This window comes from Octodon degus, unplaced genomic scaffold (assembly GCF_000260255.1).
Source record: "Octodon degus isolate 3935 unplaced genomic scaffold, OctDeg1.0 scaffold00163, whole genome shotgun sequence".
NCBI lineage: Eukaryota > Metazoa > Chordata > Mammalia > Rodentia > Octodontidae > Octodon > Octodon degus.
The window spans coordinates 757,933-769,569 of NW_004524739.1; the positions used below are offsets into that span (position 1 = coordinate 757,933).

The 11,637-nt window shown below is 53.2% G+C and overlaps 1 protein-coding gene across 1 annotated transcript in view; it reads left to right on the forward strand.

Annotated features, from left to right (window-relative positions):
* Zdhhc18 (zinc finger DHHC-type containing 18) overlaps window positions 1-10,821 on the forward strand; it is a 51,727-nt gene extending 40,906 nt beyond the window's left edge. The window contains exons 4-11 of the mRNA XM_012517295.2: window positions 1,716-1,865; window positions 3,480-3,617; window positions 3,724-3,772; window positions 4,487-4,589; window positions 6,406-6,518; window positions 7,804-7,903; window positions 10,190-10,267; window positions 10,735-10,821. Of these exons, the coding sequence (XP_012372749.2) occupies window positions 1,716-1,865; window positions 3,480-3,617; window positions 3,724-3,772; window positions 4,487-4,589; window positions 6,406-6,518; window positions 7,804-7,903; window positions 10,190-10,231 (695 nt within the window). The 3' untranslated portion in view covers window positions 10,232-10,267; window positions 10,735-10,821. The remainder of the gene's footprint in view (window positions 1-1,715; window positions 1,866-3,479; window positions 3,618-3,723; window positions 3,773-4,486; window positions 4,590-6,405; window positions 6,519-7,803; window positions 7,904-10,189; window positions 10,268-10,734) is intronic.
* The last annotated feature ends 816 nt before the right edge of the window (window positions 10,822-11,637 follow it).

The window sequence follows — 11,637 nt, forward strand, 5'->3', positions numbered from 1 at the left end:
CACACTAGCACAAGCACCTGCTTGTCAAGCACAAGGTCCTGAGTTCGATTTCCAGCACCCACAAAATTAAGTTAAATCATTTCATAGTACATTATGGACATCAGATCTTTAATCATAAATATTTTGATGTGTAGCCTCAAAATATAAGGATGGTGTCTTATATAATCCATTATTTTATCTAGAAAAATTAATAGTTCTTTAATTTTTAGTTCATAGTCATAGTTCCCCAGTTGTCCTCCAGATATCTTTTGTTTCTGGGTTTTCTTTGTGTGTTATCTTCTAAATCTGTCGGGCATGGCGTGGCAGCATAAGTCTGTACTCCCAGCACTGGTGAGGCTGAGGTAGGAGGATCGCTATGAGTTTGAGGCCAGCCTGGACTACGGAGTTTAGGGCCATGTTGAATACAAAGTGAGACCCTATCTCAAAAAAACAAAATATGAATCAATCAATCCTTTAAGTCTAATGGTTCATTTAGAACCATTTCACTGGGTATGGGTGTGTGTGCCTGGTATCCCAGCACTCTGAAAGGCTGAGACAGGATGGTGGCAAATTCAAGCCCAGCCTGGACAATTGGAAATCTTAAGACCCTGTTTCAGAATTAGAAAAAGGACTGAGGATAGCAAGGTATAGAGTGCACAACTGTATTTCCAGAACTAAGAAGGCTTAAGGAGGAAGACTGCATTGATTTTGAGGCCCGCCTCGGGTACATAGTTCAAGACCAGCCTGGTAATGCACGCACCTGTAATCCCAGCGCTGAGAGGCTAAGATAGGAGGGTCGCTGTGAGTTTGAGGCCAGCCTAGGCCACTGAGGATTTAGCATGTAAAGCCCCTGGGTTCTATCCCTAGTGAAGTAGATAAGGTGTACTATCTTTCCTGTGTGTGTGTGTGTGTGTGTGTGTGTGTGTCTGTCTGTCTGTCTGTCTGTCTGTCTGTCTGTCTGTCTGTCTGTAGTGCTGAGGCCTACTACATGAACAAGGCTCTACCACTAAGTAACATCCCCAGCTCCCCTCTCTTTTTAAAAAACTTGGATACAAACTCAAAGATTGCTCAGGTTGGTCTTAAACTTGTAATCCTCTTGCTGAGCCCCCTGAGTGGCTGGGATTACAGGATTGTGCCACCACAGGTGGCTCCTCTTTTTTTCTACATCACATTGACTGACTAGAATAGCTGGTGGTGTGGCAGGTGTGTTCTCTTCTGGCTCTCTTTCCTCATGGGGCTGTTTACTTTGTTCCTTTGTGTCCTGAATCTTCTGTAAATTAGATCCTAGGGGCTGGCTTGGTTAGCTGGGCATAAACCTTCTGGGGACATCCCCCCGGTGGCCCTTCTCGGAGTTGAGTAAGGCCAGCAGGTGTGTGAACAACAGTGTAAGCTTGATCACAGTGCCTGACTCCTGTGCTTATTCCTTGGCATTGCTTCTCTCTGACTCTCTGTCTCTCTGTCTCTCTCTGTCTTTGTCTCTCTCTCTCTCTCTCTCTCTCTCTCTCTCTCTCTCTCTCTCTCTCTCTGGTGGGATTGGGATTGAGACAGTCTTGCTATGTAATTCAGGCTGGCCTTGAACTTGTAGTAATCCTCCTGCCTCAGCCTCCTGAGGGCAGGGATTACAGACATGTGCCACCATGCCCGGCTAACGTTGCACCCCTTTCCATGAGTCTCGGCTGGGGCTCCTGCACTGGCTGCTTTGGGCTCCACCTACCTTTCTCTCTTCTCCCTCTCAGACAACACAGGCAGTTCCACATACCGGCCACCCCCTAGGACAAGGGAGGTGATGATCAACGGGCAGATGGTGAAGTTAAAGTACTGCTTCACCTGCAAGATGTTTCGGCCGCCCCGGACCTCACACTGCAGCGTCTGTGACAACTGTGTGGGTGAGTGGGAGGCCTGAAGGGATCCCTGAGAGACTTGAGTCCTGGGGACAGGAGGTCATATGTAGGGCAAGATGCACAGTGTCTAAAATACCCAGGGCTAAGCGGCAGGTCTGGTTCACCCAGATTTTCCCTGTCTAGGAAGGGCCCTGAGTGTGAGCAGTGACCCCTTGGCTACAGCCCAGGAGGTTGATTCCTTCCCTGAGCTCTGAAGTGCTCGGTGGACCCAGAGAAACCTCAGGTGCTCCACTGGTGTTAACCTGACCTCCATAGGTCCAAGTCCCTGGGAGAGGCTGATGCAGGGGCATCCCAGATGTGTCTGGACTCCAGAGAAAATAGTTTACCACCCAGCACTGCAGACTTTGATCTGGTTCCCAGGGCTGGGGAGGGACCTTCGGCATCCAGAGCTAATGAGGCGAAGAGGATGTAACTAGGACTGGAAGCTGACTGCTGACCCACAGTGCGCACTCTCAGGAGGCCACCCAGCGCCGCTGCTCTGGGAAGGTGTCATAAGGCAAGATGCTCTGTGGAGACACAGGGGAGCTGAGCCGTGGTGACAGTGCACCATTCTCAGGGCAGTGACCTCATCTTGCCAGCTCAGCATGCCCCAGGCAAGAGGGTAGTGGGGAGCCACCCATGACGGCAGACAGTGATGAAGTGGGTGACTCAGTGGGTGCTGTTCATCCCTGAGTGTCCGCCCCACCGCCTCCTGCAAAGGTGCTAGCCTTGGCATGAGGCTTGCATCAGGCTTGTGACCCACATTCCCACGGGGACTTTCTGCCCCTGGGGACATAAAGCTGGTGTGAGCTCAGCCCTCTGCCTTGGCCCCTCCCTGGGCCTCAAGTCCATCCTAGATCAAGGAACAGGTTGTTGGCGTGCAGCTGGAGTAGTAGGTTAGACAGATACTTGGTCTTTGTGCAGGGTGCTAGGGAATCAACACAGTGTGAGGTCCCCACAGCCCCTCTCATGGAGTTTACAGTCTAGCAGGGCAGTTAGCCACTCTGATCTTTGTAAATAAGTCCAAAACTCCACATGGGCAGTGCATTGTGAAAAAAGGAACAACAGAGCAGATACCAGGAGACTCTTGTCTTTTTTTTTTTTTTTTAATCTTTATTTATTTATTTGGTTCAGGGTCTACTATGCAGCTCAGACTTGTAGTAATCCTCCTGTCTCAGCCTCCCCAGTGCTGGGGTTACAGGCATGTGCCACCACACCCAGTTTCAGCAGCCAGCATGGCAGGTTGTCCAGGGTTCCAGGGCTGGTGCAGCATGTGGTACTGGGGATCAAACCTGGGTCCCTGAGCTTGCCAGGCAGGTGTTTAGACCACTGAGTTGTCTCCCCAGCCCGACACTCTTGTCTTCTGGGCCAAAGGGGGCTTTTTATGGAAGTGGCTTTGTAGCTGAAAGATGTAGGAGGAGTTAGTGTTCCCCAGCAAGAGATAGAAAAGAATGGCAGAGGGAACTGGGCACAGGGGACTGGAAGCAGGGCATGGCCAGGGGCCTAGAGTTAGCTGTGTGGAGGGAGAGACTAGGTGAGCCCCAGCTGTGGGGTGAAGCCTCTGTACCCCTGTGCTGCGGGCCAGACCTCACTAACCTGCCGCCCTTTCCCCTTTTCCAGAACGCTTTGACCATCACTGCCCCTGGGTGGGCAACTGTGTTGGGAGACGGAACTATCGCTTCTTCTACGCATTCATCCTCTCCCTCTCCTTCCTTACGGCCTTCATATTTGCCTGTGTTGTTACCCATCTGACACTGCGTGAGTTGGGACAGTAAAGTGGGAGGGACTGGCCAGTGGCCTGAGCCAGGTCAAAAGGCTCCAGTCACCACCCCTTTGAGCTGTGTCCCGTTCTCGTCCTCTTCAGGCTCTCAGGGAAGCACCTTCCTCTCCACTCTGAAGGAGACGCCAGCGAGATATCCTTTGCCAGCTAGATGATATGCCTGTGGGAACCAAGACCAAGGCCCTTGGCTGGGCAGGGCCCCCAGGGGAGTGCAAGAGTCCATCCCTGACCTCTGGAATCCAGTATACTGGCTGCTTCTGTTCGTACCCAGGCTGGAGTTGATTCTGAATAGACCTGGGCTGTCAGAGAACTCTTAGGAGGCACTGTCCTTGTCTTGAGGGTCCTGGAAGAGACCACGTCCCTTAAGATGGCCCACTTTCTGGACCATGTCATGCTCTATGCCCTGTGTTGGAACCCTCTGTCACCCATATCCCAATTTCGTCTTGTTCTTTAGGGGACTCTTAAGCCCTCCTGGGGTCCCAGGATGTAATTCTGTTGAGAAGTGATGATTGGGCCATAGAAAGGTTCCATAATGTGCTCCTTCTTGGGAAGTAGCTCCAGGGAAGGCTAGATGAGAAAGACTGAGGGCCAGGGTTGTGGCTCAGTGGCACAGCACCTGCCAGATAAGCTCAAGTCCCTGGGGGGCCAGGGCGATGGCTCAGTAGAATAAACACTCCCCTGGCAAGCACAAGGGCCTGAGTTCAATCCTCAGTTCTGCCAAAAAAAAAAAAAAAAAAAAAAGGACAGGGTCCTGAGTTTGAATCTCTGTACAGAAAGAAAAGAAAAAAGGGCTGAGCTTAGTGAGCTCCCAGGCCTGCACCTCCGTGTGTGTCCTTGACTGGCCCACTGTGCTGGAGTTGGTGATATGCTTCTTCTCCATCTGGTCCATCCTGGGCCTCTCAGGGTTTCACACGTACCTCGTCGCCTCCAACCTGACAACTAATGAAGACGTGAGTATGGCTGGGGCTGGGCCTCAGGAGCCTGTGGTGGCCAGGTGCAGTCCTGCCTGGGGTCTGCTAGGGGAAGCTGGCCGGAGGTACAGGGCAGCCAGGCATCTCTCCCAGCACCCAGGGTCCAGCCCTGGAAGACCTGTTGCGTGCTCTGAGGCCCCTTCATGCTTCATTCCCTTAGTGCAGGCTCCCAAGGCCCCCAGTTGCTTTCCCCACAAGCCCAGAGGGCAGCATTCACACCATAGCACTTGGGTCTGACCAGTACATTTACTGCTTAGGACTTCTTCCAGTTTGTCATCTCCTTGGGTCCTTTTGTCCAGCCTGAGGCGCAGAAACAGGGGAGGCCTCTCTACACTGGATGACTCAAGAGATGTGCCTCGGGGTCATATAGTTGGGAAGCGGCAAAGCCAGGACTGGCATCTAGCAGTCATGGCTGTGCTTTCTGTCCCACCATGCTGCACTTGGAGGCAACAGAACTGTGATGGGGGCTCCCTAGGCATCCTTACTGAGGGGTGCAGCCAGTACAGAATGGTGGGGCTCCATTGAGCCTCCCTACTTCTTCCCCTATAGACCACCCCACCACTAAATGGTGTTTGAGCACTCACTGTGCCAGTCCTGGGCCATACTTGACCTCTCCCACCCTCCAAACAATAAAAAGCAAATGGGAGCACAGGTTCCCTGGCCTGCCATCTGATACAGATCAGAGGGACCCATCATTCAGCAGAAAATACATCCTATGACCTCAGCCCTTCAGACAGAAGCAAAACTGCATGCACTAGGGTATAAGTACCGGGTAACTGGGGAGAGCAGAAGAGAAGACAGCCAGCATTCCCAGAGAGGTTTCCTGGGTGCCAGTTGTGCCAGATGTTACAGAGCTTGAGCAAAAAGGCGCATCAGGGCCCAATAAATAGAGAAACTCCGGGTAGCAGGCAAGTGGATCCTCTGACTGCTGAACCCCGAGTGCCTTTGGCAGCGGATCTCACAGAGCTGGAGAGGGGTGCGTTGTCCCCTAATGCTCTATCAGTGCTCTCTGAGAACTAGCATTGTCCTTATTTTTCAGAAGATGACAGACTCAGATGATCTGTCCAGGGGTGGAGCTGGTGTGCTGGGGCTAGGGTTCCCAGCCAAGCGAGCCTTGGCCCTGTGACCCCAGAACCACCCTCTCTGTGTGGTGGCTAGCTAGAAGAGGGAGGGGTCACTAACAAATTTCCTCTGGAAACTTCTCTTTGGTTTTATTGTCTTCTGTCCTGGTTGGGGCCTTCTAATCAGTGTTGGAGACCCCCTTCCATCCAGTAATCCCCTATGTTTTCATTGAATGGCCTGGGTTAAAGACATACTCCTTTCATAGTCTAGCTACAACTGGCTTTTAGAATTTTCCAGCTTTCTGCACCTTCCTCTCTCCTAGAAAAGAAAGCAGAAAGAAGTTTGGCTGGGGTACTGGGGTGCTGCTTGGTGGTGGCGTGCATGTCCAGCACGCATGAAGCTCTGGGTTCAATTGCCAGCACTTATGTTTTCTCATTTATTTGTTTTTAATGTATTTTAGTACAGGGTCTCACTACACAGATCAGACTCGTGATTTTCCTTTTCTCAGCCTCCTAAGCCCTGGGATTACAGGCACATGCCACCACACCCAGTCTCAATTGCTGCAATCTCAGCATGCCCGGGGGGCAGGACCAGCACAGCACGCCAGGGATTGAAACCCCCTGCGTCTGCCTAAACAGGCACTTTAATCCACTGAGCTATCTGGCTGGCCCTGTGTTGTTTTTGTTTTTGTTTTTAAAAAGGTAGCTGACACAGGCTTCCTCCTTGTGTACAGATCAAAGGCTCATGGTCCAACAAGAGGGGTGGTGAGGCCTCTGTCAACCCCTACAGCCATAAAAGTATTATCACCAACTGCTGTGCTGTGCTCTGTGGCCCCTTACCTCCCAGGTAAGCCGGTGGGATGGTGCTCAGGGGAGGGGTCACAGCGAGAGGGGGTCCCGTGAGTCAGCTCCCTTCAAGGAAGTTCTGGGCCTCGGCAGACCTTTCCTTGTGCCGTGGACATATCACCTATTGAACCATTACCTGTTGAATGCATTTAGCATTTGTCAGGTAAAGGAACTGGTTGGAGGCTTGTCATTCGTAGTCGTCTGTGCTCACTGTAGGAAAAACAAAGTACAAGCCAGGTGTGGTGCACCACCATGTCTGTGAACCCAGCTCTCTAGAAGGCTGAGGCAAGAAGATTTTGAGCTTAAGCCCAGCGTGGGCAATTTAGTAACCTACTGAAAATCTGTCTCAAAATTTAAAAAGGGCTGGAGGGCCAAGGATATAGCTCTGTGGCATAAGCACCTGCTTGACAAGAGCAAGGTCCCAAGTTCGATTCCCTGGTACTGCAAAAAAAAAAAAAAAAAAAGGGCTAGAAATGTAGCTCAGCACAAAGGCACTAACTACATTTAATTTTTAATACCAAAAAGAAAGAAAAATTATGTACAAACTCTATAAAGTGAGGGACTGGGGAGATGACTCAGTAGAATAAGCAAGTGCTTCCCTGGCAAGCGCAAGGGCCTGAGTTCAATCCCCAGTTCTGCAAAAAAAAACAACAACAACAAAAAAAAAACAAAAAAACGCTAAAGTGATTTGGATATTACATATGCCCCTGCTCCCCAGAGATGGCGGAAATGACTCTCATGCCTACAGTTGAGCCACGTGGCCCAGTCTGCTGGCACTGGGTGAGGCAGCCAAGTTCTGCCAGAAGAGACCCCAGTGGCTCAGCCCTGCCAGGAAGCAGTCTCCATCCTAACACCAGGGGGTGCCAGAGCTCCAGAAGGGACGTGACAGTGCTATATGCACACTTTGGAATAGCACCCTCCATTCCTGGCCCCACCCGGAATTCCTGCTACCTGTCCTGCCTGAAGGGGGACCACAGGAATCTCACTATCTCCAAGTGCCCCTCCATCCTTGATTTTCCTATCTGCATCTTGGTGTCTTGGCAGATACACAGATAGGCAAGTTACTGAAAAATTCGGTGATGAAAGCCAGGTGCCCACAGGGCAGAGCAATCTCTTATAAAAGGCAGGACCTGGAGCCCACCGGCAGAGAGCAGCTCCCCTCTCCTTAGCCTTTCTGGGACTGGGTCTTTCCCTGGCCAGGAATTGGATTCTGCTATCCAGCCCCTGGCCTGGAGCTTCGGTGCTGGCCACATCCCTCATCTGTCTCTATCCTTGTGTTTTGGAAGTCTCATTGACCGGAGGGGATTTGTGCAGCCCGACACTGTGTTGCCCTCGCCCATCAGAAGTGAAGAGCCAGCCTGTGGAGCCAAGCCAGATGCCACCCTGGTAGGAGGCCACCCCTGAATGTGGCTCAGCGCTTACCACCTGCTGGCCTGTCTGCCCCTCTGAACTCACCTGCTGTCCTTCACACATGCCAGGACCCTCCCCATTCCACCTGAGGGAGGCAAGGCTGCCACAGACTCACGTCTTTTCGTATTTATTTCCCACCATACATGGCTTTCCCTGAATGGTTCCATGGCTGTACCCTCCCCACACCTGAGTTCCCACAGCCTTGGGTCCTAGGTCCCCCTGGGCCTTGGTCAGTGGCAGAAGGGTCAGGACAGCCCGAGCCTCTGGAGGCCACCAAGGGGACCATGCCAAGTGTCTGCCTGTGCCAGGGTGAGCCCTGTGTGAGTGAGGGTGTGACCTGAGCGTCAGGCCTCCAGCTGGGGCACTGTGAGCCTTGCTGACCCAGGGGCGTCAGTTACACAGAACTGCTCAACCCGCTCTGGCCCATAGGCCTGGGAGAGGAGCTGCTCTGACTTGAGGGCTTCTGCTTTCTCTTCATAGCGATCATTGTTCTTTCTCTGTTGGGTTCTTTGGTGGGTTTGAGGATGTTATATGGAGTTGGTCAGTAGGACAGAGCTGGGTTAGGGGCACAGCCTGTGTCTGAGGAAGGCAAACCAGCCAGGCATCCACAACCTTCGCTCCCAGAGTCCTGGGCAGCACAGTGGGAAAGGGGCCTCGCCTACCACTGCCCATGGAGGCTCCATAAAGGATCTTGCCTGTCCCATCTCTGTCCGAAGTCAGAGCTGAGGACGGGCAGGTTATGCTCATGCTGGCAATACTTGAAACGGGTTTATTAATGCTGGGTATTTTGCACAATTTTATAGACCTCTTTTTTACATAGCCTTTTTAAAAGGAGCAAGAAGTCAGCCATGTTGCTGTGTGTGTGTAGTGCCAGGTGAAAGGTTGTCAGGAGGCTAGTTGGACTGAATAGGTTTTTTTGTTTTTTGTGGAACCGGGGATTGAACTCAGGCCCTCACGCTTACCAGGGAAGCGCTTATTCCACTGAGCCATCTCCCTGGCCCCCTGAATAGGTTTGTTACAAGAGACCTTCTGGCTGTGTGTGTGGTGTGTGTGTGTGTGTTCACATGTGTCCCTGTGTGAATGTGGCTGGCTCCCACATCCCCAGGCTGCCTCCTTCCGCCATCCCTGTTGAGGTTCAGGAGCAGCCTGAGCTGTGGGGACAGGAGATGTGCATTTGTTACAAGAGACCCTTGGGCTCTCATTGGGGCACAGCCCCCCTCTTTATGGACTTCAGAAACCCAGTAGCCAGGGACTCTGCCACCCCACCCCCTGCCACCCAGTCCCCGGGTTAGGCTTCCAGCTGGGACCTGCCCAGACAGGCTGAGGCTGGGAGTGGTGGGTGGGGTGATGGCACTGGGGAGCGGCTGCCATCCTACAAGCCACACCCCCTCCTCTGAGTTCTGAGTATGGGACCCAGTGCCAGGGTCTGAAGGAGAATGTTTCTGCCAACTGAGAGGTTTCACCAAAAGCAAAGGAGGGTGGTGGCAGGGCAAGCCAAGAGGCAAGTGGAGGTTGGCCTCCAACAGGCAAGAAGCCGGGCAAAAAGCCGGGCGCTGTCCTTTCTTAGCTAATTAGACACTCATCCCTCTCCCCCCTCCTTGGAACTTCAGATAGGCTGAAGTCCTTGGAAAGGGACATAGGGTGTGGTCGTGAGTCTCACCCTTTCTTGCTCCAGAGGCCACTGGGCCCCCTGGGGGAAATAGCTCTGCCCCTGTCCCTCAGAGCCCTGAGCCATCCTGCAGGGCCCTGGGAGGCAGGGAGGGAGCTGACAGGAGGGGGCTCCCTCCTGCCTTCTATTTAAGCCAGTATTCTCTGTTCCTGCTTGTAATAAAACTTTTGTTTTTAAGAGTTGATTTGCTTTGGTTTGGCTTTTGTTTGCTTTTCTTTGCTGAGACCCATTTGACAACATCCCCACCCCCACTCCCGTTCTTTGAGACCTAGGAGTGTTTCCTGGGGGACAGAAGCCAGGCAGCTGGGCACTTCGGCTCAAGCCTCCTCACCTGCTGGAGCTCTGTCTTCTGAAGGGAAAAAGCAGAGGGTGCCTGGCAGAGCCATCCTGTCCCCTTCCCTGCCTCAGGGATTTGGAGTTTTTGCCTGCTGCCTTCCCCCTGATTTCTGGGTAGTTCTCAGCTAAGAAATGTCTGAGATGGAGATTCCAGTGTGACAGCCAGAGCCTCCCTGACCACCACCCGCCCTGCCTGGGCAGCAGGGCCCAACCAGACAACTCGTAATATGGGCCCACCTCTCTGGTATCTCTCCCAGGAGGACACCTGTCAGGATTTTGCCATCTCCTGCACAGCCTGAGGGGAGCTAACAGGCCTCTTTGCAGAGGGTTAGCTGGTAAGACCATATTCTCACGTCGGCCAGCACTGCCGCTCCCCTCACACACCATCTCATCATCATCGCATGCCTTGCCCACCCATGGAGCCCCTCCATCTGTCTGGTGCGTGGTGTGGTGTGTGTGCTGGCGGTGGCAGGTCCCCAGGGCTCCCCCCAGTGGGGCTGGACTGAGGAAATGGCTTCTTGCAGAGTGGCCCCCCCACTGGAAGAGGAGGTGAAGGGCGAGGCCACTCTGAGGTGCCTGGGCCTGTTCTGGTGGTATCCTGGTGTGCAGGGGCCTTTGGTCACTAACTCTCCTGAGTCTTGGCTTTCTGTCCCCACTAAGCTTTCTCTCACCTGCCCGTTCTCTGTCCTGCTTTGCTGCCTGGTGCCTTCTGTGGGGGAGAGGCAGGCGGAGTGGCAGCTGCCAGCCCTGCATCCACTAACCCTCTCTCTTCTCCTCCTTGCTGCCCTGCCGGGATCTCCAGTGTGTGCGAGGGCTTAAGGACCTTCTGAGGACTGCTGCTCTCTGCCTCTCCAGGAGCGGCCTGGGGGGAGCCAGGCGCCCGGCACCTCCACCTGCCTAAACCGTGGCCCGTTTGCCACCATCTGTGCCTACAGGGTCTGCCCCCCTCGTCTGTCCTACACGTGTGCTCTCTAGGTCCCCCTATGGGGCAGGGACTGGCCTTGTTGCCCCCTCCTCCACTCCATGGTGGGCCAGAGTGTAGAAAGCCATAGCCAGCGCAATGCTGTCATACTATGCTGAAACTTCTCTTCCTCCCCTCACTGCCCCTTCCCCAGATTCGAGGAGACTGAGAATCTCAGTCTTAGAGCCTCCCCCCAATCAGCAAAATCTGGCATAGCCATAGTCAAGCAAAGCAGGTTTCCTCTGGAGCCGGCTGGGGTGTTGATGACGCTGCTGAACAAGTTTGGTGACTGTTCAAAGCACAACCAGCTTGACATCGTTCTCACGGCCCTCCCCTCCCCTCACCCTGGTAGGTAGGATGCACGGGGACCTTGTCCTCTGCTTTAGGCACCACATTCCTCAGAGGATCCAAAGGAAGCCCAACCAGGCCCCCGAAGATCAGCTAAGCCCAGGGCTAGGGGCTGCTTGTCTGCTGTCCTATACCTTTTATAACCAAAATAAAGAGTCCCCTCTTGCCAAACCCTTGACTGGTGCTGCTTTGACTCTGGCTCTGCAGGTGGGCCTGCAGTGGACGTGCTGATCATGGCTTACCTGGATTCCAGCTTTGTTCCTGCTGGTCAGTACTGGAGTTTAAAAGAGACAATGAAACCAGGAAGGACATGGGAGCAGCGCACAGCAGTCTGGCTCTATCCCTTCAGAATACCCATCTCCAGTCCAGGCTCTTCAAATCTTAGCTGACCTGAAC